At 44.4% G+C, this 27642-nt stretch overlaps 1 protein-coding gene across 2 annotated transcripts in view; it reads left to right on the forward strand.

Annotated features, from left to right (window-relative positions):
• Nucleotides 1–27642, forward strand: part of LOC148517520 (uncharacterized) — a 157166-nt gene that overhangs the window by 128734 nt on the left and 790 nt on the right. Inside the window, exons 1-7 of one of the 2 annotated variants that reach the window (XM_088478496.1) lie at nt 6912–7217; nt 19247–19330; nt 22467–22521; nt 23964–24097; nt 24669–24711; nt 25436–25497; nt 27455–27553. In XM_088478496.1, the coding sequence (XP_088334622.1) occupies nt 19259–19330; nt 22467–22521; nt 23964–24097; nt 24669–24711; nt 25436–25497; nt 27455–27514 (426 nt within the window). In that variant the 5' untranslated portion in view covers nt 6912–7217; nt 19247–19258 and the 3' untranslated portion in view covers nt 27515–27553. Of the gene's footprint in view, nt 1–6911; nt 7218–19246; nt 19331–22466; nt 22522–23963; nt 24098–24668; nt 24712–25435; nt 25498–27454; nt 27554–27642 lie in introns of those variants that run through there. The other variant, XM_088478497.1, reaches the window with a different exon arrangement.

Consider the following 27642-nt stretch of genomic DNA (forward strand, 5'->3'; position numbering starts at 1 on the left):
TCATCCACCACAGTTGTTTTCCGTGGTCTTCCGGGTCTTTTGGTGTTGCTGAGCTCTCTGGTGCGTTATTTCTTTTTAAGAATGTTCCAAACAGTTGATTTGGCCACACCTAATGTTTTTGCTATCTCTCTGATGGGTTTGTTTTGATTTTTTAGCCTAATGATGGCTTGCTTCACTGATAGTAACAGCTCTTTGGATCTCATATTGAGTCCAAATGCAAATGTCACACCTAGAATCAACTCCAGACCTTTTACCTGCTTAATTGATAATGAAATAACGAGGGAATAGCCCACACCTGTCCATGAAATAGCTTTTGAGTTGATAGCCCCATTACTTTTGGCCACTTAAAAAGTGGGAGGCACATATAGAAACCGTTGTAATTCCTACACCGTTCACCTGATTTGGATGTAATTACCCTCAAATTAAATCTGAAAGTCTGCAGTTAAAGCACATCTTGTTTGTTTCATTTCAAAGCCATTGTGGTGGTGAATAGAGGCCAAAATATTAAAATTCTGTCAATGTCCCAATATTTATGCACCTAACTGTATATGTATGTGTGTGTGTGTATGTGTGTATATATATTGTGATAGGATCACTGGTAAAGTGGTCTGTGACAGGGACATTTATCCCAGATTCCTGTCTTATGTGTTTTAAATCCCCAGGAGAAAGTCTGCAGTGTAGCAGGCTTGAGTCTCGGCTTTTTGAAAAGCCGGTTTGGGACCTGGGGGTTGTGGGTGAGAGGAGAGGGAGGGCTCCACCCACGACCACTCCAGGTTTTGGGTCTTGGAGCCTGGTAACAGGCTTGTTAGGGTTCCCACCTGAGAGTGGCCAATATAAGCCTAGTGTGTTTAGGGCTGAGTGTCTCACCTGGGAGAGCAGACAGGGAGTTTGCTCAGAGACACTTGAAAACCTAACTGTGAGTGTTGTGCTGTGCCTTTGTTGCTGGTGAGGGCATTAGGCCCTGCCAGGTTCTGGTAGTGAGGGAACCACCTGTGAAGTTAGTGCCCCAACAGGGCTAGGATTTATGTTTATGTTTTCTTTATGTTATTTCTGACATTGTACAATAAAGACTGGCGCCGACCAGCTTGTACTCGCATCCAGACTGGTGTGCTGCTTCCCTACTGCTGTGTGTGTGTGTGTAAGGAAGGAGTCCCCTACCCAGGAGAGGGACCTCCTAATCTGACTGTGTCACAATATACATATATATATATATATATATATATACACAACCAACACTCAATACAAACAGTAACAATAATAATTGCATATTTCAGTAAAAAACATATATATCATCGTATCAAGGGTATATTTACACCGTAATATGGTACAGAAATATTCAGTATTTTAAATAACCCTAACATGTCTTCAAATTTTAAACATCATCTCGACTTTATAAAAATGTTGCATATATTACAAACATATCCAATTGGTACCACTCAGTCCTAAACACAAAATATTCTAATACAATATCACAATTAGGACATCTATTCCACCATATTATTTAATACACACACCCATGTCCTACGGTAAACAAAATCTACTTTTATTATAGAAAAACGGTATCTTATATATTGTATATATAAAAAATTAAAAAATAACAATAATAATAAAATAAAAGAGAGAAGAGGAGCTTCTACTAAGCCTGCAGTAATCATACAATCATTTAAACAACAATTGGCCATTACACTTCAGGGAGAGCATAACTGGACCTGTACCAACTACCCCAAATACGGTCATATTTAAATTCAGCCTTTCGAGTTAAATACAGATATTTCTCTTGTCTGGCAGTGGTGCGAACCAGCTATACTGACTTTAGCTAAAGTACACAAGTTGATAACCAACTGGCTTTCATATTTATCAAGAGTGGAATCATCCAGAACACCCAAACAGCATACCAACGGGGTGAGGAGAGGGGCTTGAATCCCAATATTGGAAAGAACCTGTATAACCCTGCGCCAAAATGTCTGAACTGTGGGGCACTCCCAGAGTAAGTGCCAGAATGTACCAACAGGCATCCGGCATCTTGGACAAACATTAGAGGCAAGGCCCCCAAGTTTCACCAGCCTAGTTGGAGTTAGATAGACTCTATGCAAGATATATAGCTGGATTTGCTGGAATCTCACAGAGGCAGTGGAGATTTGAGGAATACTCAAAGCCATATCCCAGTCTTTGTCATCTATTAAGCCCACATCTGCCTCCCATTTTCCTTTAAGATCAAGTAGCCTGGATTCATGTTGAAAAGATGACAGGTATGAATAAGTAAAGGACAAAGACCTACGGGGACCCAATGAAGTGAGTACTGTCTTGATGGGAAAAGGCTGATTATCAGGTGGACTAGCACCAAACTGAACACTGAGGGCATGCCACAGTTGCAGATATCTGTAAATATTAGTTTTCGAGTGGATCCTCCTGTAATTGAATAAAGGATTTAAGTGTAGAGCTGTCATATAACTGACCCAGTGAGTTAATACCTTTGGTGCCCCACGATTGTCTAACCTCAAGTGAACTCAATTCAGATAATGCCCTGGAGTTCCATAAGGTTACATCAGGATCCAGTCCAGAAGAGTGCGTGATATTAATGGTAGCCCGCCAGACCTCGACAGCCTGTATTAGTATCTGGGGAAGAGGTTTATTAACCCTGTCACTCAACAAGGCCTGTAAGGGTGTGTGACCAGGGGAGGCCTGAGACACCAACAGTGAGTGGAATGCATTAGGGGAGTTATCTTGAAGCCATTCTCTCACATACGTTAGTTGTGTCGAGGAATAGTATAGTCAAAAATTAGGGAGCGCTAACCCATCGGCAGACTTAGGTCTCATCAGTATTTTAAGTCTAACTCGAGGTCGTCTGTTCACCCATATCAAGGAAGATAGCATGTTGTCCAGTTTACGGAATACTGAGGCTGGAATAAACACTGGGGACTGTTGAAGTATATACACTATCTTAGGTTGTACTATCATCTTTATTAGGTTTATCCTGCCTGTAACCGTGAGGGGCAGCTTACTCCAAATTTTAATTTTGACTTTTAGGTAGTCAAATAGTGGATCCAGATTGAGCCTTATAAAGTCAAGCGGGGAGTTTGTAATGTAGACGCCCAAATATTTAAATTGGGATACCCATCACAGGGGAAGAGGTATGGGAGGAAGTACAGGTGGTTGTCCCCTAAGAGGAAGGATATAGGATTTATTCCAATTAATTTTTAACACAGAGTAAACACCAAATAACCTGTAAAACTATAGGCATAGCCTCTATATAATTGGCTAAAAATAACAACAGATCATTGGCATATAAAGCCACAGTATCGTTTCTGGTGCCTATCTTAAGACCTACAATCTTAGGGTGTGACCTTAATACACAAGCAAGAGGCTCAATTGGCAACGCAAAAAGGACCGGGGACAGTGGGCAGCCCTGCCTCGTACCCCTTTCTAATAAGAAAGGAGAGGAGATAAATCCATTGACAGAGATCCTAGCAACTGGCTTATAGTATAATAACTGAACCCACCGCAAATACACTGGTCCAAAACCCATACATTTCATGACCTCCCACAGGAACGGCCACTCCACAGAATCAAAAGCCTTAGCTGCGTCCAAAGACACAATGACTGAGAAGGACTTGTCCCCATGAGAGGCCTGAACATGAGTAAACAGGCGCCTCACATTTATAGAAGTGGATTTGCCCGGCATAAAGCCGGATTGATCCGAGTTGACAAAAGAGGTGATGACCTGATTTAGTCTTAAAGACAGAATTTTGGCAAGAATTTTTATGTCCGTTGGTATCAGAGAAATAGGACGGTACGAGTCCGGGAACCTGGGGTCCTTGCCTGGTTTTAATAATACAATAATTAGGGCCTCTGACATGTATGGTGGAAGAGAATTCAATTCAAACAGGTCATTATATAGCTCTAATAGTTTAGGGACAAATACTTTAGCATGTTTTTTGTAGACCTCTAATGGGATACCATCCGTACCCGGCGCCTTACCCCCAGGGAAGGAATCAGTGGTCCCCCCTACCTCCCCTGCAGTCAGTGGAGCATCAAGAAAGGCCCTAGCTTCTGAGGAAAGGCTTTGCAACTCAATTGATGTAATATATGCACGTAACTCTTCCAAATTACATGACAAATGGGATTTATAGACGTCCTTGTAGAATGATAGGAAAACATCAGCTATACCAGAGATGGATGTGACCACGCCGCCATCCCCTCCCACAATCTCTGAAATGATATTAACAGGTCTGGTGGACTGGACCAATCTTGCTAGATAGCTACCTGGTTTATCAGCATACATGTATTGGAAATTAGCACGAATTTGGAGTTGACGATTAGTTCTATCTGTTACGTGGGCAGACCAAGCCTCCTGAGCAGCCAACCATTTGATTCTAGAAACATCAAGCCCATCTTGTAAGAATTGCAGTTCAGAATTTCTACAAGTGCATTCCAACTCTACCTCCCTGTCCCTATAATATTTTTTAATTTCGGCAACCCTTTTCAATAAAGTCCCTCTCATGAAAGCTTTAAATGAATCCCAAATCATGTCAGACCTAGCAGACCCTATGTTGTCTCCAAAATAGCCCGACCATAATGCCTCAAGCTCAGACCTGGCCCCCATCTACATCAACCAAGAGGGATGTAGCTTCCAGAATTTCTGTCCTCTCGGCCCACCTAAATCCAAACTCAGTGTCAACGGAGAGTGGTCTGACACCCCTCTAGTCATGTATTCAATTTTACCTATCATGGGAACCAGATCGGATGAAACCAGTGCCATATCAATCCTTGAAAAAGAGTTATATGAGGAGGAGAAACATGAGAATTGGCGTACTGCAGGGTGCTTTTTATGCCAGGCATCAATCCAACCTAAGCCCTCAATAAATCTTGCAAAGCTAGTGTCAGTCAACCCCTGATTAATGGGTGTCTGCCGCCACCTGTCCAAGCACACGTTCATAATGTTGTTAAAGTCCCCCAGGCATATAACATGAGTACTAGGGGAGTCAGCAATAAATCCAGTAGCCAATTTAAGTACATCATAGCTAAATGGAGGAGGAATATAAACTGCTAACAAGAAAAGCAGAGTAGAATAAATTTTACAGTCTAAGAATACAAATCTCCCATACATACCAGTTTGGACTCTGTTCAGTATAAAAGGCACATTTTTGTTTATGAGTACTGATACCCCCCCTAGAGGATGTGGTATGGGAGGCATGATATGCCCAGCCCACCCAAGGGCGTTTCAATGATAGGATTCTGCTTCCCACCAAGTGGGTTTCCATCAGGCAAACAATATCCGGACAATATTGTTTAAGGAGTCTAAAAATTAATGACCGCTTGATCTTGTCATTAGCACCATGCACATTCCATGTCAAAAGATTCAGCATCAACAAAAATGTTAAATGTATTTACCAAAAATACCATCAGGTCCATATCAGACCCTCCATCTAAAATACTTTGATTATGCAAAAAGCGATACAATGCAGACAAAAATAAAAATAAAAGATATCGTATATAACTAAACATTATATAACCCCAACAACCTCCCCCCTCCCTGTATACCACCCCAAATGTTGGCATACCTAATCCCAAACTAGAACCTAACCTTAGCTACCCACTATGCCGTATAAACCAGCTAAGTGGCGGAGCAAATAGAGATCAAAGCAATGGGGCTCTCCAACATATTTAAAACCAATAGAACATAGTATATAATTTCCCTTGATCCAATACAGTACTATTTAAAGTAAAATAATCTAATATAAACATATATATGAATATGAAGAAAGCTGTTGCAATTTACATATATCTATGCAACAGGTAGCGTCATCCGAATAGGTACAAAGTAGAAATAACTGTGCACCTACAATATAATAGAGCAAACAGCACATAGGAAGAAAAAGTAGCCCGGCTGCGAGCGTTCAAAATTTAAACAGATCAATCAGGAGCCAACTGTCTGGCGCCCGGTGCCCTGCGATCTAGCTATGCTGCAGCCTCACGAGGGGTAACAAAACATTTTGATTCTCCATCTACCACAATCCTCAATTTAGATGGAAACAGCATGGCATACTGTATATTAATTTCACCGAAGACGTCTTTTGACAGGTATGAATTTAGCCCTATCTTTCTGCACATCAGCGGCAAAATCTGGAAACACAGATACTTTCACCCCATTAAGTTTCAGTGGACCCTTTATCCTAGCCATGCAGAGCACAGAGTCACGGTCAAAGTAATGCAAGAATTTTGCTATGAAGGTGCGCAGAGGGGCTCCAGGAATCATTGGTGTAGCAGGAACTCTACTGCTTTCCACTGCAAACTGAGTCGAGAAGGAATCCTGACCAAATGTATCCATAAGCCATTTTTCCAAAAAGGCCTCAGGGGACAACCCTTCCTCCTTTTCTGGCAAGCCAACAAAGCGAACGTTATTGCGTCTCAGCTGGCCCTCTATATCAGCCATTTTATGCTGCATAGAAGAGGTGGGAGGTCAGGGCGGCTACTTGCATTTTCAAAGGAGCTTGTACATCCTCCAAAGTGGAGATACGAGTTTCAGCTTCCCCAACTCTCTCACGAACTCGTTGCAAATCCTGGCGTACAAAGGACAAATCAGACTGTACTTTCCCTATCTTATCAGACAGCTTCTGCTCGCTTGAATTGACTGCCTCCAGGACCTGTTGAAGGGTCACTTCAGGTGTCAATGAGGAGAGAGCCTGAGGCTGGGAGTCTTGATGAGGCGGCTGAGCATCTTTCGCCGGCGAGGGGGGACCCCTGGAATCATCACTGGAAGGGGGCTGAGGAGTAGTTGATCTGGAGAAACACTCCAGTCTAGCAGCTGTTGCAGCAACATAGCCTGATTTACCCATTCTGGCAGTGAAAGGGTTATGCAGCATGCAATTTCGCAATACTCCAGCAGGGGGCTTTTGAGAAGAAGGGAGCACAGCAACAGGATTTTACATTAACAATGGCTGCCACCTCCACAGGAATCAGCACCAAACAGCCAGTGCGTCAGGGCAGACCACACTGATCAGGCAAGCAGGATCACAGCAAAGGGGGCCCACTCAGGAAGCGTACCAGAGCAGTCAAGGCGCCACTGCCCGCGATGTGTCAGTGCTAGCAGTCTGACCTCAGCAGCACCACATGCACCACTGTACCACTGCAGGATACTTCACTGATGACGCCCGCGTCTCTCCTTTGTCCCTGGCGCCCACAGACCGGACCACCGGAAGCCTGGATCCCAGGGGAGGGTAAGTCACCCACCAGAGTCAGCCTTCTGGTCGCAGGATAGGGGATGCAGGATGTTCAGTCGGAGAGCCCTAGAGAATACGTCCAGCTACATTGCTGCCATGGCCACTATATATATATACTTTCTCTCTCTCTCAAAATTGCGGACAGATTTTGAAATTTGAATGTTTTTCAACTTTGAATGCTTATAAAAACTATATCACTTCACGCAGTGCAATGATTCATATATCAATTAAAAGGAAATTTAATGCTGAATTCAACACAATAAACAGGTCAAACATTTGCATTACAAGGGAAGTTATACTACTTTCAGTCAGACAAAGAAGCACAGATGCGTGAGATTCAAGAAGTGGATTGTAGTAACAGCTACTACCAGCCAATCGGAATCGCCATTCTGAGGACCAATCAGGTGTCGTTTATGAGCAGGTGCAAGGTCATGTTCAAAGGTGGGAAAGGTCAGTTTGGCTGTTTCATTTTGCAGAATAAAGTTGGTTACTGAAGTGCAAATACGGTTGGATGTTTGTGTGTATTGTTAAGTGCTATTGACGGTGTAAAAAATAAATACAACAATGTCGTCCAGGCAAAGTGGTGACTGGTCACCCAGGAAGAGAGCCAGGATTGTGGTGTTACGTGAAAATGGTCTTTTGTATGCAGCAATTGCGAGAGAAGTTGGTGGGAGTGTGACATCATCAGGAGTACGAAAGTTTTGTTTACGCTAGCAGGAAACACAATCTATACAAAACAAAGAAGAAATAGGACGGAAAAAGTGCACAACAGCTGTTGATGATAGGAGAATAAAACAAACTTACGTCAGGGACAGATGGATGTCATCTGCGGCCATTAGCAGTGAACTGAGTGCAACTAGTGTTTTTGTCAGTACAAGAACGGTACGGAGAAGACTAACAGAGGTTTGAAAAAACTGATACATCTGAGGCATCCATTCAATAAAAGACAATTAATTTAGGCTATAATTATCTCATGGCACCACATAATAAAGAAGGAAGAGCTCCAAACATTGGTTTGGTCAATGCTACGTCGCTGTGCTGCTGTCTTGAAAAATAAAGACTACCCAACGAAATACTGATAGGACAGTAACATCATAAGTATTTATTTCACACCCTTTTCACATTATTTTAGTATCACCTATAGTTATTACAGGGCAATTGGAGTAGAATTCGTAAAATTCTACTCCAACCCCTAAGTATCACTTATTTTTAGTAAGCAGATCACATTTCCCATAATTGTAATGGGAAATGTGATCCGACCAAAGTTACTAAAAAAAATTGTAAAAAAATACCGGGGATAGCCCTGTGATAATAATGCCACCTGGAGGTGGCGTTATCTAGGGTCTCCCCCGGTTACCGGGCTCCTACTCTGCTCTAAAAGGCAGAGCAGAGCCCAGTGATCAGCTGTGTGGTCTAAACAGACCGCAAGCTGATACACTGCAAAAAAATTAAAAAGTAAAAAAAAAAATCACTTACCTGACTCCAGGTACTAGTGGTCGGGGCTCCGGTGATGACTCCCCTCTGGTCAGCTGGTCTCCCATGCTGCACTGCAGCCCGGTCATCAGGTGATCGGGTTCCAGTGCAGTATGAGATATCAGCTGACCGGAGGCATGGAAGACATCACCGGAGCACCGATGACTGCAGGTAGGTGCTATTAAGGGAGGGGGGGTTGTGGGGGGGTCCGTGATCGTGGGGTGCAGGGCTTAGTGTTGGGGGCAGGGCTTAACACTGGCGGGGTAGCAGTGGCGGCCAGTCAGCGCATGCGCGGAGCACTAGTCACAGTATTTTTTTGCGAAAATATCAGGAATAGAGTGCGGAGGGGATTCGCAGGGACAGAGCTTTCTTGCAAGCTCTTTCCCTGCAAGGAATTTGTAGTAAATCCCTGTAATATTGCCTTAATTCGCAATGCGAATTCAGTCGGTAATATCACACTACAATTTGCATTACAAAATGCAGATTGTAGTAAATAGAGCCCATAGAGTTGTTTTCACTGCATAACTTCACTTGTAATGCAAATATTTGAACTCTGTTTATTGTGTTGAATTCAGCATTAAACTTCCTTTCATTTGATATATTAATCATTGCACTGCATGAAGTGTAACAGTTTTTATAAGCATTCAAAGTTGAAAAACATTCAAATTTCAAAAAGTGTCCGCAATTTTGGCCACCACTGTGTGTGTGTGTGTGTGTTACTAGATAGGAGCCCCCACACGTTTGTTGCCCAGAGGCCCCGACAGACCTTAATCCGGCCCTGACTCCTGCTCTCCCCCTCACATCATGTCACTGTGTGTTACCAGCCAGGGCTGCCATCAGAAATTGCAGGGCCCGGGACTAACAAAATAGGTAGGGCCCCCCCCCCCAACCCCTCCTTCCCCTACCCACCACAACCCCCCCTTCCATCGCTACCTTATTTATACACAATAAAAAAAAGTATTTTGACCATTATTAAGCCAGACCAGACCAGTGCTCAGACTGCCCTCCCCAGCTTTTTCCAAATTCACCCCACCTTCCCCCGATTAAATATGGGCCATGGGGCAAATGCAGGATTTTCTTTCTAAACGTCGGTGAGACCGAAACATTGAAACTTAGACCTGTTGGAATCTTATTTACAAGGTCCCATGAGTGACGCAGTTTGTTTTGTTATATAACCATCTGAGTGCACCTAGGCAAGTACAATTTGACGCTGTGGAGTGATGGCTTTATAATATTTTTCTTTTAAACATAGGGCGTTTGAATTTGATCTGTTCCTTTTATCAGACATAAAATTCATCAAAGATATTGGAACCTATTTATTGTGAACAAGCCCCTATGTGGCAATATGTAATAACATTTTATGATGACTTGTCACTGTAAGAAAACAAAAAACAAAAACACATTTATCTTCACAATGTATTAAAAATATATATCACTAATACTGGCACAAAGTGGTTAGACGTGATGCGGCTTTGCCAGGCCAAGTTGTGAGCCGGCTTGCCAGATTAGCTGTCATTTCCATCATGGTAAGGAAAAAGGGGACGGATAATGGGGAAAGGGGTTTGGAAAAGAATTCCGCACAGGATGTAAGAGTTTTTTAAAGTTTGTAGGAAAATCTACAATATAACAGGTAGGAAAAAAAATAGTAATATATAACCAACAATCATTTTATATATTTAAGGAAAATCCTATAGTAGTGAATTAAATGATGTTGGTGCTGCAACCCTAAATTTTGGTATGCAAAGTACACCCAAGGAAGTTTTTGCAGATTGCAAAAAAAATAAAAATACTTTTTTGGGGGGACACTCTAGTGTAAACAAGATGTATTAGGTTTTAATGTAGAAATTAAAAAAATTATTAATTTAATCTTAAAAAAAAAGTTTGGAGATATTACTCCCTTAGTGAGTGGTTGAAGGTGTTCTTCACTCAAACAACACAAAAAAAAAGGTGACAAATATTAAAATCAATAATTGCCCTAAATGATAAAATTACAAAATATAGCATATTGTTTGCGATATACATGGCAATACCTTATTCAAATTAGGCAAACATATTGGATATAATAGTATAAAGCATTGGTACTGATAATTAGGAGATATTATATACATATTTTATAGATTGAGGCCTGAATGTGACAAAGCCTCCGTTGGACAGGTGAAATGTGCATCTTTCAATCAGTCTGGTCCTGACTGTACAATTAGATGTATCATACTATTTGTAGATTGTACAGCACTTTGGGAATCACAAATCATCCCAGGTATTTCATTTATCAGATGCTTTCATCTGCACAGACTGCGCCTCCCTGCAATACTATTGGCAACAGGGTCCACTCTAATAAAGTAATCTCTCCAACCCTTATTATAAGATAAATGAATAAAGTATATGTTTTCATCTCTACATTAAACATAATACATCAGAGTGTTTGTTATACAAGTGTGTCCCCAAAAAATGTTTTTCCTTTTTCTTTTGCAATCTGCCAAAACATCCCTTTGGGTAGGGGTGCCAAGAAGGGGGAGGGTGGGTACTAGTTACCCGGGACAGGGCTTGTTGGAGGGGCACGGTGGGGGCCCAGGTCTGACACTATTCCCCTCCCCCTTACTTGTCAGCAGCCCAGGACATGCTGCTTTTTGCTGGGCTGCAGTCTTCTCTGCCTGTGGGGATAGCAATCACACTGATCACGCCCTCCCTGGATTTGCGCTGGGCTGAGGGGCTCACGGCGCTTCCCTCCCCAGTTCACATGCACAGTAAATATCCTGCACATCGATCAAACATCGGATTTGTGTGTAAACCATTGAGTTTATGTACAACTCTAAATCGTCCCACAGTCCTACTGCAGGGTTGCCTACCCTCCCGATTCGGGCGGGAGCCTCCCGATAAATGGGTGCAGCTCCCGCCCCCCCAGAAAGGCAGGCAAGCCTCCCGCCTGCCGCTGATCCCCTGACCCTCCTCCCCTTCCAATACCTGTTAAACCCCCACAGCGGGGAGGGCGCTGACGCGATTCACGCTGAATCTCGTCATTTTGGCCCCGCCCCCTGCTTCACAATGCCTGTTTGTTCGCATAGTGTAGTGGGGTGGCGGAGCCAAAATGACACGATCGCATGGCCCCGCCCCTTGTCACGCCCGCAAAACTACCTCAATCCGTCCGGGTACGCCCCCTGTTCTGCCGATCTGGCTCCCGGAAGGAGCAGCCAGATAGTCGGCAAGTATGTCCCACTGTCAGAGTCAAAATAATATTTTAGGCTGAATCATTCATTGTAAACAAGCACTGGTGGAAGGACTGTGCAAAGATGAGCGTGTGGTTATAGTTTTGTGTGTGCATACATGGAATTTGTTGTGATTTGTGATTTAGGGAGGAGATTGATCAGATCACTGAGCTGGTAGCTCAAATGACTGAGGAGTGCAGGTCTAATAGGGACTGGTAGCACCTACTGTATTAGATACACCAGAGAGTGTGCGGAGGAGACTGGTCAGATCTCTGGGCTGGTAACAGGGCTGCCATCAGGGGGGGACTGCCGGGACTGGAGTCCTGGGCCCTGGAAGAACGGGAGGGGCCCTCCCACTCCTACTGCTGGTATACAACCTGCAGCCCCACACTGCCCCTTTAACAAAAGCAGGAGGCCCGGCCGCATCCACCGCCCGTCGCAACCAACCCAGTTCCCACCAGCCTAAAGCTGTACAGCACAGTGAGGACATGCCGCGTCCCGCTGTTAAATAAAGTTTGGTTTGGACCCACGTGACGTCACGATGTCACGCTGCGCAGCACCGCTGAAGGGAGATGTCGCATGAGCCGCGTGAATGAGGAGCCGCCAGGGGAGAAGAAGGGACTTGGAAATAAGGTAAGTGCAGTAAGGAGGGAAGTATAATAATAAATAAGGTAAGTGCAGTAGGAGGGAAGTTGGTTTTTTTTTTTTTTTTAAGAGAGAGAGATGGAGACATCTGTGTCTCCGTCCCTGCACTGAATGCCGAAGCCGCGATCAGAGCTACCGCAAATGCGCGGCAGCCTGTAGTTCCTCAGAGAGCTCTGATTGGCTGGGCTCAAGTCTGTGCATTACATTGGAGGAGATGGCTGAAGGGGATCTGATGTATATATCTAACAGTAGCAGTTCCCTGGTCTAGTCTCGAGTCTCCTCTCGCCTAAGCCCCAGAGTATTGGAGAGAGGGCTCTGTTCGGTGCTGCTGCAATCGGGGGGGAGTTCTTATATGTGCATCACAAAATATATATATCTGAAATCCGAACCCCCCGAGCCCCCCCGATCCGAGTCCGATCCGAATCAGGCTCGACTTTTCCCGCCTGACTCGGATCTGAAATCGAGGCAAAACGTCATCATCCCGCCTTCCGAGTCTCGCGGGTTTTGGATCCTATATAAGGTACCCACGTCGGCGCCATTTTCTCACTCGGCTGTGGACAGTGAAGAGGGAGGGTGGGAGTTAGGGCTGTGTAGTGTAGTGTAGTGTAGTGCTGCTGTTGTCCACTACTTCAAAGTCCATAGGGGCTGGCTGTGTTGTGCTGTGCTGCTGTTGTTAATAGGGGCTGTGTCCACTACTTCAAAGTCCATAGGGGCTGGCTGGACTGTGTTGTGCAGTCAGTTCTCCATAGGGGCTGTGTCCACTCCAAAGTCCTGTGCAGTGTCCCAGTCCTAAAGAGGTGCTGTAGTGTTGTCCAGGGGGTGCTCTGTCCATCAGGGGTGCTCCCCCCAAGTGCTAAAAAAATAATATATTTTCTGTGTTTGTGAATTGTGTGTGCAGTAGCCGCACGTGCATCAACAAAGTAGTGCCAAGCGTGCGCCTGTGTCATAAGTAAAGGGCCGGCTGGCTTGACCGTTAAGGGTGCTGTAACCCCCGAAAGTACACTCCAGTCCAAACCAAAAAAAAAATTATTTTCTGTGTTTGTGAATTGTGTGCGCAGTAGCCGCACGTGCATCAACAAAGTAGTGCCAAGCGTGCGCCTGTGTCATAAGTAAAGGGCCGGCTGGCTTGACCGTTAAGGGTGCTGTAACCCCCGAAAGTACACTCCAGTCCAAACCCCAAAAAAAATTATTTTCTGTGTTTGTGAATTGTGTGCGCAGTAGCCGCACGTGCATCAACAAAGTAGTGCCAAGCGTGCGCCTGTGTCATAAGTAAAGGGCCGGCTGGCTTGACCGTTAAGGGTGCTGTAACCCCCGAAAGTACACTCCAGTCCAAACCAAAAAAAAAATTATTTTCTGTGTTTGTGAATTGTGTGCGCAGTAGCCGCACGTGCATCAACAAAGTAGTGCCAAGCGTGCGCCTGTGTCATAAGTAAAGGGCCGGCTGGCTTGACCGTTAAGGGTGCTGTAACCCCCGAAAGTACACTCCAGTCCAAACCAAAAAAAAAATAATTTTCTGTGTTTGTGAATTGTGTGCGCAGTAGCCGCACGTGCATCAACAAAGTAGTGCCAAGCGTGCGCTTGTGTCATAAGTAAAGGGCCGGCTGGCTTGACCGTTAAAGGGTGCTGTAACCCCCAAAGTACACTCCAGTCCAAACCAAAAAAAAATTTATTTTCTGTGTTTGTGAATTGTGTGCGCAGTAGCCGCACGTGCATCAACAAAGTAGTGCCAAGCGTGCGCCTGTGTCATAAGTAAAGGGCCGGCTGGCTTGACCGTTAAAGGGTGCTGTAACCCCCGAAAGTACACTCCAGTCCAAACCAAAAAAAAATTATTTTCTGTGTTTGTGAATTGTGTGCGCAGTAGCCGCACGTGCATCAACAAAGTAGTGCCAAGCGTGCGCCTGTGTCATAAGTAAAGGGCCGGCTGGCTTGACCGTTAAGGGTGCTGTAACCCCCGAAAGTACACTCCAGTCCAAACCAAAAAAAAAATTATTTTCTGTGTTTGTGAATTGTGTGCGCAGTAGCCGCACGTGCATCAACAAAGTAGTGCCAAGCGTGCGCCTGTGTCATAAGTAAAGGGCCGGCTGGCTTGACCGTTAAAGGGTGCTGTAACCCCCAAAGTACACTCCAGTCCAAACCAAAAAAAAATTTATTTTCTGTGTTTGTGAATTGTGTGCGCAGTAGCCGCACGTGCATCAACAAAGTAGTGCCAAGCGTGCGCCTGTGTCATAAGTAAAGGGCCGGCTGGCTTGACCGTTAAAGGGTGCTGTAACCCCCGAAAGTACACTCCAGTCCAAACCAAAAAAAAATTATTTTCTGTGTTTGTGAATTGTGTGCGCAGTAGCCGCACGTGCATCAACAAAGTAGTGCCAAGCGTGCGCCTGTGTCATAAGTAAAGGGCCGGCTGGCTTGACCGTTAAAGGGTGCTGTAACCCCCGAAAGTACACTCCAGTCCAAACCAAAAAAAAAATTATTTTCTGTGTTTGTGAATTGTGTGCACTGTGGCTGCACGTGCATCAACAAAGGAGCAGCGCCAAGCGTGCGCCTGTGTCCCATAAGTAAAGAGCCGGCTGGCTCATTTCTTAAAGGGTGGTGTAACCCACAAAGTGCACTACTCTCCAGCAAAAATAAAATAATATTTTCTGTGTTTGTGTGCGCTTTAGCCGCACGTATATATATCAATATAACATAAATGGAGGACCAAACTTTCTCCGATAAAAATAAAATAGGGAAAGATCAAGAACCTCTTCCTCCTAGTGCTGTTGCTGCTGCTGGGAGTTGTTCATCATCCCAGAGAGGAAGTAGGAACATCACTACTTTTACTAAACAATTGACCCTCCAACAGTCCCTAGCGATGAGGATGAAGTACGACAGCAGTCATCCTGAAGCAAAACGTATAACTGAGGCCTTGACTGCTATGTTGGTGTTAGACGTGCGTCCGGTATCCGACATTAGTGCAGTGGGATTTAGACAATTGATGGAGGTAGTGTGTCCTCGGTTCCAAATCCCGTCTAGATTCCACCTGCATCCTCAAAGCAGCAGCGACAAGCGTGCGTCTGTCTGTTAAAGGGTGGTGACACCCTCAAAGTGTGCTACACAAACAATTAAAATATTGTTCTTTTTTCTGTCTTTGTGAATTGTGTGGGCTGTAGCCGCACCTGCATCCTTAAAGCAGCAGCGACAAGCGTGCGTCTGTCTGTTAAAGGGTGGTGACACCCTCAAAGTGTGCTACACAAACAATTAAAATATTGTTCTTTTTTCTGTCTTTGTGAATTGTGTGGGCTGTAGCCGCACCTGCATCCTTAAAGCAGCAGCGACAAGCGTGCGTCTGTCTGTTAAAGGGTGGTGACACCCTCAAAGTGTGCTACACAAACAATTAAAATATTGTTCTTTTTTTTTTGGTCTTTGTGAAATGTGTGGGCTGTAGCCGCACCTGCATCCTTAAAGCAGCAGCGACAAGCGTGCGTCTGTCTGTTAAAGGGTGGTGACACCCTCAAAGTGTTCTACACAAACAATTAAAATATTGTTCTTTTTTTTTCGGTCTTTGTGAAATGTGTGGGCTGTAGCCGCACCTGCATCCTTAAAGCAGCAGCGACAAGCGTGCGTCTGTCTGTTAAAGGGTGGTGTAACTCTCAAAGTGTTCCAAAAAATAAAAAACTATTTTTTTAATGTGTTTGTGACTTGTGTGCGATGTAGCCACACTTGCATCCTCAAAGCAGCAGCGACAAGCGTGCGTCTGTCTGTTAAAGGGTGGTGACACCCTCAAAGTGTGCTACACAAACAATTAAAATATTGTTCTTTTTTTTTTGGTCTTTGTGAAATGTGTGGGCTGTAGCCGCACCTGCATCCTTAAAGCAGCAGCGACAAGCGTGCGTCTGTCTGTTAAAGGGTGGTGTAACTCTCAAAGTGCTCCAAAAAATAAAAAACTATTTTTTTAATGTGTTTGTGACTTGTGTGCGATGTAGCCGCACCTGCATCCTTAAAGCAGCAGCGACAAGCGTGCGTCTGTCTGTTAAAGGGTGGTGACACCCTCAAAGTGTGCTACACAAACAATAAAAATATTCTTCTTCTTTTTTCTGTCTATGTGAATTGTGTGGGCTGTAGCCGCACCTGCATCTTTAAAGCAGCAGCGACAAGCGTGCGTCTGTCTGTTAAAGGGTGGTGACACCCTCAAAGTGTTCTACACAAACAATTAAAATATTGTTCTTTTTTTTCGGTCTTTGTGAAATGTGTGGGCTGTAGCCGCACCTGCATCCTTAAAGCAGCAGCGACAAGCGTGCGTCTGTCTGTTAAAGGGTGGTGTAACTCTCAAAGTGTTCCAAAAAATAAAAAACTATTTTTTTAATGTGTTTGTGACTTGTGTGCGATGTAGCCACACTTGCATCCTCAAAGCAGCAGCGACAAGCGTGCGTCTGTCTGTTAAAGGGTGGTGACACCCTCAAAGTGTGCTACAGAAACAATTAAAATATTGTTCTTTTTTTTCTGTCTATGTGAATTGTGTGGGCTGTAGCCGCACCTGCATCCTTAAAGCAGCAGCGACAAGCGTGCGTCTGCCTGTTAAAGGGTGGTGACACCTCAAAGTGTTCTACACAAACAATTAAAATATTGTTCTTTTTTTTTCGGTCTTTGTGAAATGTGTGGGCTGTAGCCGCACCTGCATCCTTAAAGCAGCAGCGACAAGCGTGCGTCTGTCTGTTAAAGGGTGGTGACACCTCAAAGTGTTCTACACAAACAATTAAAATATTCTTCTTCTTTTTTCTGTCTTTGTGAATTGTGTGGGCTGTAGCCGCACTTGAATCCTCAAAGCAGCAGCGACAAGCGTGCGTCTGTCTGTTAAAGGATTACATCGGTGACAGCATCCAAGTAGGCATGTCAGACAGTCCGTACCTGTACTGGCAGGAAAAAGAAGCAATTTGGAGGTCCCTGTACAAACTGGCTCTATTTTACCTGAGTTGCCCCCCCTCCAGTGTGTACTCCGAAAGAGTGTTTAGTGCAGCCGGGAACCTTGTCAGCGAAAGGCGTAGGAGGTTGCTTCCACAAAATGTGGAGAAGATGATGTTCATAAAATGAATTATCAACTCTTCCAGGGAGACCAGCCTCCAGAACGTACAGAGGGACCTGTGGTTCCAGCAGGGACGAATTAATACTCTGTGAGGATGAGGATGTACACACTGAAGAGGGTGAGGAATCGGTGGATGAGGAGGATGAGGATGACATCTTGCCTCCGTAGAGCCAGTTTGTGCAGGGACACATTAATTGCCAGCTTGTTTTGTGGGGGCCCAAACGAACCAATCATTTCAGCCACAGTTGTGTGGCAGACCCTGGCGCTGAAATGATTGATTTGTTAAAGTGTGCATGTCCTGTTTATACAACATAAGGGTGGGTGGGAGGGCCCAAGGACAATTCCATCTTGCACTTCTTTTTTTTCTTTGCATTATGTACAGTTTGGGGCCTAGTTTTTCTAACTGCCATCCTGTCTGCCACTGCAGTGTCACTCCTAGATGGGTCACGTGTTTGTGCCGCCCACTCGTGTCGCTTAGCATAGTCATCCAGCTACCTCGGTGCAACCTTTTGGACATGAAAACACTATTGTGAGGTGTGAGGTGTTCAGAATAGACTGGAAATGAGTGGAAATTAAGGTTATTGAGGTTAATAATAGCATAGGAGCAGAGAAACCAACAAATTCTGTGATTTTAGCTGTTTTTATGCTTTTTTAAAAAAAAATACAGATCCAAAACACAAAACCCAGAACCCAAAACACGGAAGGGTGGTTTTGGCAAAACCAATCCAGATCCAAAACACGAAGAAAGATCCAGATCCAAAACCAAAACACAAAACACGAAAAGTGGCCGGTGCACACCCCTAATTTTTATAGGGAGAACCTTGACCATAACAGAACTTGACATTATGCCATCCCTCCTGCTTCCATTGCATTGATGTGTATTTGACATATTTTTTTGAAGACTGAAGGGCTTCAATAAATGCCTTGATATTTTTTTGCTTACTATTTTTTTGCTAACTTTTGTGTGCTGGCCATCTTTCATGAGCCTCTGGTGGAATTACAGTGTGCCCCAGCACCCTAACTTTGAAAATTCTGGAAGTGTGTGCGATTATATATATATATAATATAAATATATATATATTTTTAATACATTGTGAAGATAAATGTGTTTTTGTTTTTTGTTTTCTTACAGTGACAAGTCATCATAAAATGTTATTACATATTGCCACATAGGGGCTTGTTCACAATAAATAGGTTCCAATATCTTTGATGAATTTTATGTCTGATAAAAGGAACAGATCAAATTCAAACGCCCTATGTTTAAAAGAAAAATATTTATTCATTATATATTAATCACTTGATGGTGGCAGATTATACATATGGGGTTTATTTACTAAGCATCAGGTTCTAAATCCCTGTACTACCGATCGTGTTTATGCCGAAATGTAAAAGGGCGATTATTTTTACTAGCAAACACAGATGGTAAAAGCAATGCTCTACTAAATTTCTGGCATAAACACGAACGGAAGCGCAGGAATATAGAAATAAATCCCATTGTATCAGAATTACCTTTTTTTTCATAAAGATATAGCATGATAAATATATACAGTTCTTGTAATGTGTATTTTTTATTATGGTGAGAGAACATAAAATATCAGATTTGCAATTACATAACATATGTCCTTATATGTCTATTGCGATGGCAGCTTCCCACGTGGATGGGCTCCGCTCTCCTGCACTGCCCCAGAGACGCTACAGAGGGGAAGACCAGCCACAATGCACGCTGCAAGGTAGGTGGCTTTCAGCTAATTACACTACTTTTTTCAATGTATCTAGTTTTTCAGTGTTGTGGAACTATAAAGCACAGCATGTCCTGTCAGATGCCAAGCTGGAACTCCAAAATAACTGTAGAGCCATAGGTTACATGGGCAGTTTCACCATTCCTGGTACCTGAATGCACCTTAAGAAATGGGCACTGCTCATACAGCATGTACTGTGTGCTTGTGCCCATGTACTGGGAGCTGTGCTCCTCATGGGCTTCTACCATTGCATTATACCAGTGGGCCCTTCATGCCCCAGTTCCACACTGCCCCTCATATATATTTTTTTCTTTACTATTTGAACTTGCCTCTGTGTGCCGGCCTGGCCCCATCCCCACACAGTATGGGAGACTGGGTACTGTAGCATTCACTTGCTCTGAGTGGCATCCACACTCCACCTCTGGTCACAAATAAGTCACAAATGGTTTTACATCAGGGACGGGTGACATTTGCTCGCCAGGGCCAGTCCCATGTAAAATGCCTTGGACTGGGTCACTGATATTGCTAATACTAATAGCAAAGCATAGCATGTCAGTTATACTTGGTCAGTTATTGACATCACTTGTCTGTAAAGTAGACTCCAAGCCAAGCACTCAGGCTCAGACTTGTGTACAACCCTCACACGCTCATTCTATATTCCGGAACGGGGTGTTTGGCAGCATAGAATAGTCTTGTTCTAAGCAAAATTTATCAATTTTTTTTTTTTTAAATCTTTGTGGAAAGTGTTTCACACAACTGGCATGCTGAGCGGGTTAATTATGTATATGGGTACATGGCACATGGGAGTGGTGTATGTTAATGGCCAAATGTGGGGTTATCTGCTCTTGTAGTTACAGCAGTGATGTATTGCTGGCAATTATAGGTCCAGATTAATGTTTGTGGGGCCCCCTGAGCAGCTAAGTTGTTGGGGCCCCTACTGATATATTTTTTTAATAACATTGGGCCTGATTCAGACCCACTCGCGAGCGGCTGTCCGCTCGCAAGTGGGTCGATGTTATGCACTGAGCATGCGCACGACGGAGGGAGGTCCGTCATGCGCATGCGCCAGACGCGACGAGCGAAGGAAAGTCCTTCGCTCGTTGTGTCCGATCAAAGGGGGCGTGCTGTCAATGTTGATTGACAGCACGCCCCCTTTGGTGGGCGTGCCGGGGGCGTGCCTCCCTGACGGGGGCGTTCCCACGGGAACGCCTCCCATCAGAAGCCGGCCCACTGACATCACTAGTGATGTCAGTGGGAGTGATTTTGGCTCTGATAGAGCCAAAATCACTCCGGAGCTTGCGGTTGAAAACCTCAACCGCAGGCTCCGGCTCGCAATTTCGATGGTCGCGATGGTCTCGACCATCGCGGCCATCAAAAAGCACGCTCGTATAGCCTGTGGGTGGTGACCCACAGCTATACGAGCGTCCAGGAGGACGCTCCATGAAAATGGAGCCCGGCCCTCATTCAGAGCGTGCGCTCTGCTCAGAGCGTACGGCTCTGAATGAGGGCCATTGTCAGTATATCTTATTGACAATTTTAATGTATAAATACTCCCAGTACCACAAGTGTGTTATACACAGTGTAGTGCCCCCAGTTCCCATTATGCCACACAGAATCCTCAATCCTCATATGCCCCCCACACTGGTGATTGTGTGTTTGGCCCTGGTATGTTGAGGCGCCTTGGCAACTGCCCCAGCTGCACTGTTGTTACTCTGGCTCTGCATTACTGCATTGTATAACAGCCATCACTGCCTTTATAATGCACCTCTCTTATCGCTATTTATTTTGCTGTGCAGGGTTGGGGTGATGGTAAGTATTTTCCCTGGGTGACAGCCTAGATATGCCCCTGCCAGTACAGAGCTGCACATTATCAGAAGAGGTGCCCATTCTGGCCTTCTGAGGGCACGGTGTGTGTCCTGGGAGGTTGGAACAGCATCACCAAGCCCCTACCCAAACTTTACTATGATGCTTGGCACTGCCTGATCCACTGCACAACATCAGATATGTTACATTGGACCAAAATAAGCCCTCCCCAATCTGCCAAACTATGCCCGATCTGGTTGAAATATTGTCCCTTCTAGGCGTTGTAACTTGGGGCAGTTGGGCGGTATGCTATTCTGCCCCTGCTCACCCCTAATCACAGTCTGATACTTTATTTCATACAACTATTTGCCTGTATGGCTGCTGCTAATGTCTGTGTGATGACATCACAATGACCCATTGTTACACAATAAGTGGTAACCAAGGGCAGGACACTACAGCTTATCCTGTTACGTGGTCCCCCCTAGAGCAGGAAGTGTTGTCTGGAGCTGGTGCTGTTAGTGATAGTTGGGTTTTAGTTATTATAGTTTTATTATAGTTTTATCTTTTTAGCATAGTTTAGTATAGTTTTAGCTTTTTAGCATAGTTTAGTATAGTTTTAGCTTTTATCTTTAGTTATTTTAGTATCTATAGTAGTTTCTTAGTGTTAAGTTTTAGCCAGTTTTCTTTTTAGTATAGGTTTAGGAATATCTTTAGTTTAGTATATTAGTATTTTAGAGTATATAGTAGTAGGGGAGGAGAGAGTAGGGAGGAGGCGTTGGGTGCAGTCATGAGCTGTTTCCCATTTAAGTTTCGCTGGCCCTGCTTTAGGAGAAAGGTAAGTGCACTGTTATTGTTATTTGTTATATTCTGTTGTTTGCACCATTAGGATTTTTTTCATGGATCTCAGTGGAACAGAGCTCAGCTGAAAGTGGACATTTCTGGGCATAGAGGGTGGGGGTTGTCCCTATTTAGTAGGTGTAAATGTTGGGAGGCATCTGTGCCCAAGTCTGACCACTAAGGTGCTATGTATCATTATTATTTATGGCATTGCTGTAACATTGCTGACTGGCTGCGCTAAGAGATCAGCCCTTGGCTTATAATACCAGTTGCAGATCCACTAAAATGGGAAGAAAAACAGAAATAGAAATGGTTGTTCTAGTCTCTAAGAAGCCCAGCTCATGTACCTGTAATGCCTGTAACGTGGGGCACTAATGAGGAAGTGTCATTCTCTATCACACTGCTTACACCTACACATGACAAGGGCCCCAGGGTAATGTCTGTGTAATATAACTAATGCTGTAAAATACATTATTCTCTCTCTTAGAGCCGCCGCAAGGCCCAGCTGGCGGAGCAGGCTCAGAAAATTGAGGAGCTGACCGGTAAGAGAATCATCTTACCTTCTATGTTGTACACACGTGTGACAGGGAGAGATGTGTGTGTGTGTGATTTTAGCCATGATTGCTCTGTACCTTTCCAGTTGGCATTTCCCAGTTAACTAGTAATACAAGGAGGGGACAGATTCAGCAGCATTCTAACAGAATAAAAAAAAAACGTTGCCCTCCACCTACTTTCACAACACTCCTTATCTCAACCCATTGGGACATAACCTGCTCCATCACCCTATCCCTATTGCATGTAGACAAGCAAATCACAGTAACTATAGAAACACCCCCTCAATAGTAATAATTCGCTCTATATAGCACATTTATTTTATTTATTTATTAACAGTTTCTTATATAGCGCAGCATATTCCGTTGCGCTTTACAATTGGAAACATTGATAGAACAAAACAGGGTAATAACAGACAGACATAGAGGTAAGAGGGCCCTGCTTGCAAGCTTACAATCTATAGGCACATATAACATGACTTATCCATGTTCTGAGCTGATGTACATCTGTATAATGTTACTGCATGGCCTGTAACCAATTATACTAGCAATATAATATATGTAATATATGGATTTCTGAGGAGATTTAAAAAAAAAAAAAAAACAACAAAAACAAAACAATGATCATTTATATATGGGGATTGGAAAATGCCATTACAGCTGCTGCCACCTGTCTCTGACAGCTGTCCCTACAGGTCCTTATTGGATATGTTATAGATTTTATGTGACTTGATGTGGTTTTTCCCTGCATCTCATAGAGGTACACAGGAATCTACCGTTGTTCAGTCTACCATAATATTTACATGCGAACGCAACCTGACACCGCAGCCCATTGCCTTTATTTGAGTGAGCCCCTTTGGAGTCCATCTACTCCACATGACCTGTACTCTCCCTGCTGCTGTACAGGGCTGACATACTGATAGGAGTTGGGCTGTAAAGAAGGGACATTCTCTGAAAGGGTCCATGTTCCATCCTTACAGAGTAGGTGCCCTGTGAAGATAGACAATCCCTTTAAGAAAATTTTGATTTTAATGGTCTACTTGGTTTGCGTTGCCTGAGGAGTATTGTGTAGATATAGAACATAGGGAGAGATGTACTAAGCCATGTAAAGAGTGGAGGAATGGGCCAGTGGAGGATGTGCCCTGGCTTGGAACAGATGTTATTAGATTGTGACACGTTGTAAACAAGGTCATGCACCATTTAGGCAATCTGGATAAAACACCTTATTTGGCTCACCGAATCTGCATGGAAGTGCCCCCTGTATTGTCTGTGTGACTATCCTGAGTGACAGATATTGTCCTCTGTATTGCGCCTGAGAACATTGCCTCTGTTTTTTGTAGCGCTGTATAGATTGTTGTATTTCATTAAAAACAAATAAAACATATTATGGAGTATGATGGCTCAGTCTGATATTCTATTGCCCTAATACACAGATAAATTCCAGCAACAGGAGAGAGAAATCCTCGCTCTCATCGTGCAGAACTGTGAGGAGATGTACTCAATGCACAAGGCCCACCAGCTGCAAGAGACCCTGCTGAGAGAGGAGATGAGGCAGCTGCGGGAACAGGTCAGATGCAGATCTATCTATACATAGTGTTTTCTCTTTAGGTAGAAGAGGGCAAGATTAGTATATGATGAATTACACTCATCAAGGCCCAAGCGCCTTCTTAATTTCCCTGAGAGCTTATTTGCACTAGTTTAGTCCCTATGGACCTTTTGTGGCCCTAAGAGCTTCTCGCACAATTAGACTGTACATACAGAGTGCCCTCACTTAACTATGCTTCTAGGGGGAACAAAGCTAGATGAGGGGGGATGCAGTTGAAATCCCGGCTATGGGGATGCTGGCGCTCTGATAGCTGGTGCTGGAGTCCTGACACCAGTCAGAATCCCTACCGTCGGCATCCCGACAGTAAGTAGTAGGGTTAGGGGGAGGGTTAGGGGGAGGGTTAGGGGTTAGGCAATAGGGGGGTTATGGTAAGGCTCTGGGGGGGTTAGGTTTAGGCACTAGGAGGGAGGTTAGGAGTAGGGGTAGGATACTTACCAACAGGTGTTATTATATAATAAGATTATAACTAATGATATATATTATGTTACTGCATTTAAACTGTAAACATTATTCCACACTTTGTGTATTGCAGGCTGTTAGGGATCAGGAGATTGCGGTGGAGAGGGCGTGTGCAGGTAAGGAGATAGCAGGTATATTTCTGTTGTGCCACGTGTTATCTGGGTTTACTAAGCAATATTTTCCTTCCTATAATTTTCCTAGGAGCATGTAACATCACTGACACCTGACCTATGTGCCCATCAGGCGCTGGTTACCAGTGACCTCACTGATGCCTTCGGGTGCTGGTCACCAGTTGATATAGGGACATATTTGTCAAATAATATTTGTGTTATATACCATGAAAACACCCGTATTTAGCTATCATCCCACATGGAGTGAACATAGCAGCTATCTCCATATAGGCTGTGGTCTCTCTATTTCCAACAGCAGCCGCACCCCCCATAGGTTTCTATGGAGGCTGGGAAACTGTCAGATTTACCATGTTTGGTCCCTGTAGCTAATGCCATCTGCAGACAGCCCTCATTGCCACCTGCGTGGGCTTCAGGTACATGGGAAGAGGTGGAGAACACTGTGATTTATCAGCACTTTACTGGCCAGTATAGGGGAACAAATGTTATTGGTTTCTCCAGCTAAACAGCACTTCCCACACCAGGTATGATTGCAGTCACTGGTGCTAAACTAATTGCCGAGAAGGGCATCTATCCCAGGTGAGTGCAGTCATCCATTGCGTGGGATGTACAGGAGCACTGTGTACCTGGTGGAAGGGGCCATGCTGGAGGCTGTGGTCTGTGTGTGTTTGTCCTCTGACCTATTATGTAACTGTACTCCTTTTCCCTATAGCACTCCGGACAGAACACCTGCAGGAGATGACTGAATATAACAGGACCATCACCTCCCTTAGGGTTTGTGTTACACCTATTATAGCACAGTCAGGGCACTTTCCCAGCTGCACCTGGTGGGGTTATTACCCAACTCTACTAAATGGCTCATTTATTATGTAGATAAGTTATTTAAAGACAATCTGGGCAATTGCTAATACATAGAAAAAAACAAAACAGTTCTATGTGAAGTAATACACCTTCAGGTCATTGTAATGTACTAGTATACCTACCTGTGGCCTTTGTCAAGTATATAGGTTCAGTATCTAGTACTTAGATATTGTACGGCAGGGTGCATCGATGTGTCATGCATCTAGCCCTGGCAGTAGTTAGGTTGGCAGGTGGTAGCGGGGCTCCTTGTAATCTGTATATATCCCACTGTATAAGTGATTGGTTAGGGTCACATAGGCCACTATATATTACAATGTTCTTTTTGTTCAAGTAGAAGTATTGTAGCTGTGAGTTTAGCTATGGGGATTTCTCTTATTACAGATTATATACAGTATGTAATAATCACAGCTGCCAGTCTGCTCCACTAGATGGTGTAATGTGACTGAGAGGGTGTGACGCAGTATCTGCTCCACTAGATGGCGTCATGTGACTGAGAGGGTGTGACGCAGTATCTGCTCCACTAGATGGCGTAATGTGACTGAGAGGGTGTGACGCAGTATCTGCTCCACTAGATGGCCTAATGTGACTGAGAGGGTGTGACACAGTATCTGCTCCACTACATGGCCTAATGTGACTGAGAGGGTGTGACGCAGTATCTGCTCCACTAGATGGCCTAATGTGACTGAGAGGGTGAGACTCAGTATTTGCTCCACTAAATGGCATAATGTGACTGAGAGGGTGTGACGCAGTATCTGCTCCACTAGATGGTGTAATGTGACAGAGAGGGTGAGACCCAGTATCTGCTCCACTAGATGGCGTAATGTGACTGAGAGGGTGTGACACAGTATCTGCTCCACTAGATGGCCTAATGTGCCTGAGAGGGTGTGACACAGTATCTGCTCCACTAGATGATGTGATGTGACTGAGAGGGTGTGACACAGTATCTGCTCCACTAGATGATGTGATGTGACTGAGAGGGCGTGACACAGTATCTGCTCCACTAGATGGCCTAATGTGACTGAGAGGGTGTGACACAGTATCTGCTCCACTAGATGGCCTAATGTGACTGAGAGGGTGTGACACAGTATCTGCTCCACTAGATGGCCTAATGTGACTGAGAGGGTGTGACACAGTATCTGTTCCACTAGACGACATGATGTGACTGAGAGGGTGTGATGCAGTATCTGCTCCACTAGATGGCGTAATATTACTGAGAGGGTGTTACACAGTATCTGCTCGACTAGATGGCGTAATGTGACTGAGAGGGTGTGACACAGTATCTGCTCCACTAGATGATGTGATGTGACTGAGAGGGTGTGACACAGTATCTGCTCCACTAGATAGCCTAATGTGACTGAGAGGGTGTGACCCAGTATCTGCTCCACTAGATGACGTGATGTGACTGAGGGTGTGACGCAGTATCTGCTCGACTAGATGGCCTAATGTGACTGAGGGTGTGTGACACAGTATCTGCTCCACTAGATGACGTGATGTGACTGAGAGGATGTGACACAGTATCTGCTCCACTAGATGACGTGATGTGACTGAGAGGGTGTGACGCAGTATCGTTTCGACTAGATGGCGTAATGTGACTGAGAGGGTGTGACACAGTATCTGCTCCACTAGATGGCGTAATATGACTGAGAGGGTGTTACACAGTATCTGCTCCACTAGATGGCCTAATGTGACTGAGTGGGTGTGACACAGTATCTGCTCCACTAGATGGCCTAATGTGACTGAGAGGGTGTGACACAGTATCTGTTCCACTAGATGACGTGATGTAACTGAGAGGGTGTGTTGCAGTATCTGCTCGACTAGATGGCGTAATGTGACTGAGAGGGTGTGACACAGTATCTGCTTCTCTTTGTAGAACACCGTGGAAGCGCTGAAAGCGGCAGCAGCTGCATCACCTGCCCAGACACCAGGATAAGCTGCTCAGCCATGTGATAAAGTCAGGATGCATATAAAGGTACTAACTCCTACGAGAAGTAATGGCAAACACATAACTGACGTACAGATGTTGGGGGTAAATTTACTAAAGGGCGATTTTAATTGGTT

This window comes from Taudactylus pleione, unplaced genomic scaffold, assembly GCF_031769625.1.
Source record: "Taudactylus pleione unplaced genomic scaffold, aTauple2 ptg000214l, whole genome shotgun sequence".
In the NCBI taxonomy this organism is placed as follows: Eukaryota; Metazoa; Chordata; class Amphibia; order Anura; family Myobatrachidae; genus Taudactylus; species Taudactylus pleione.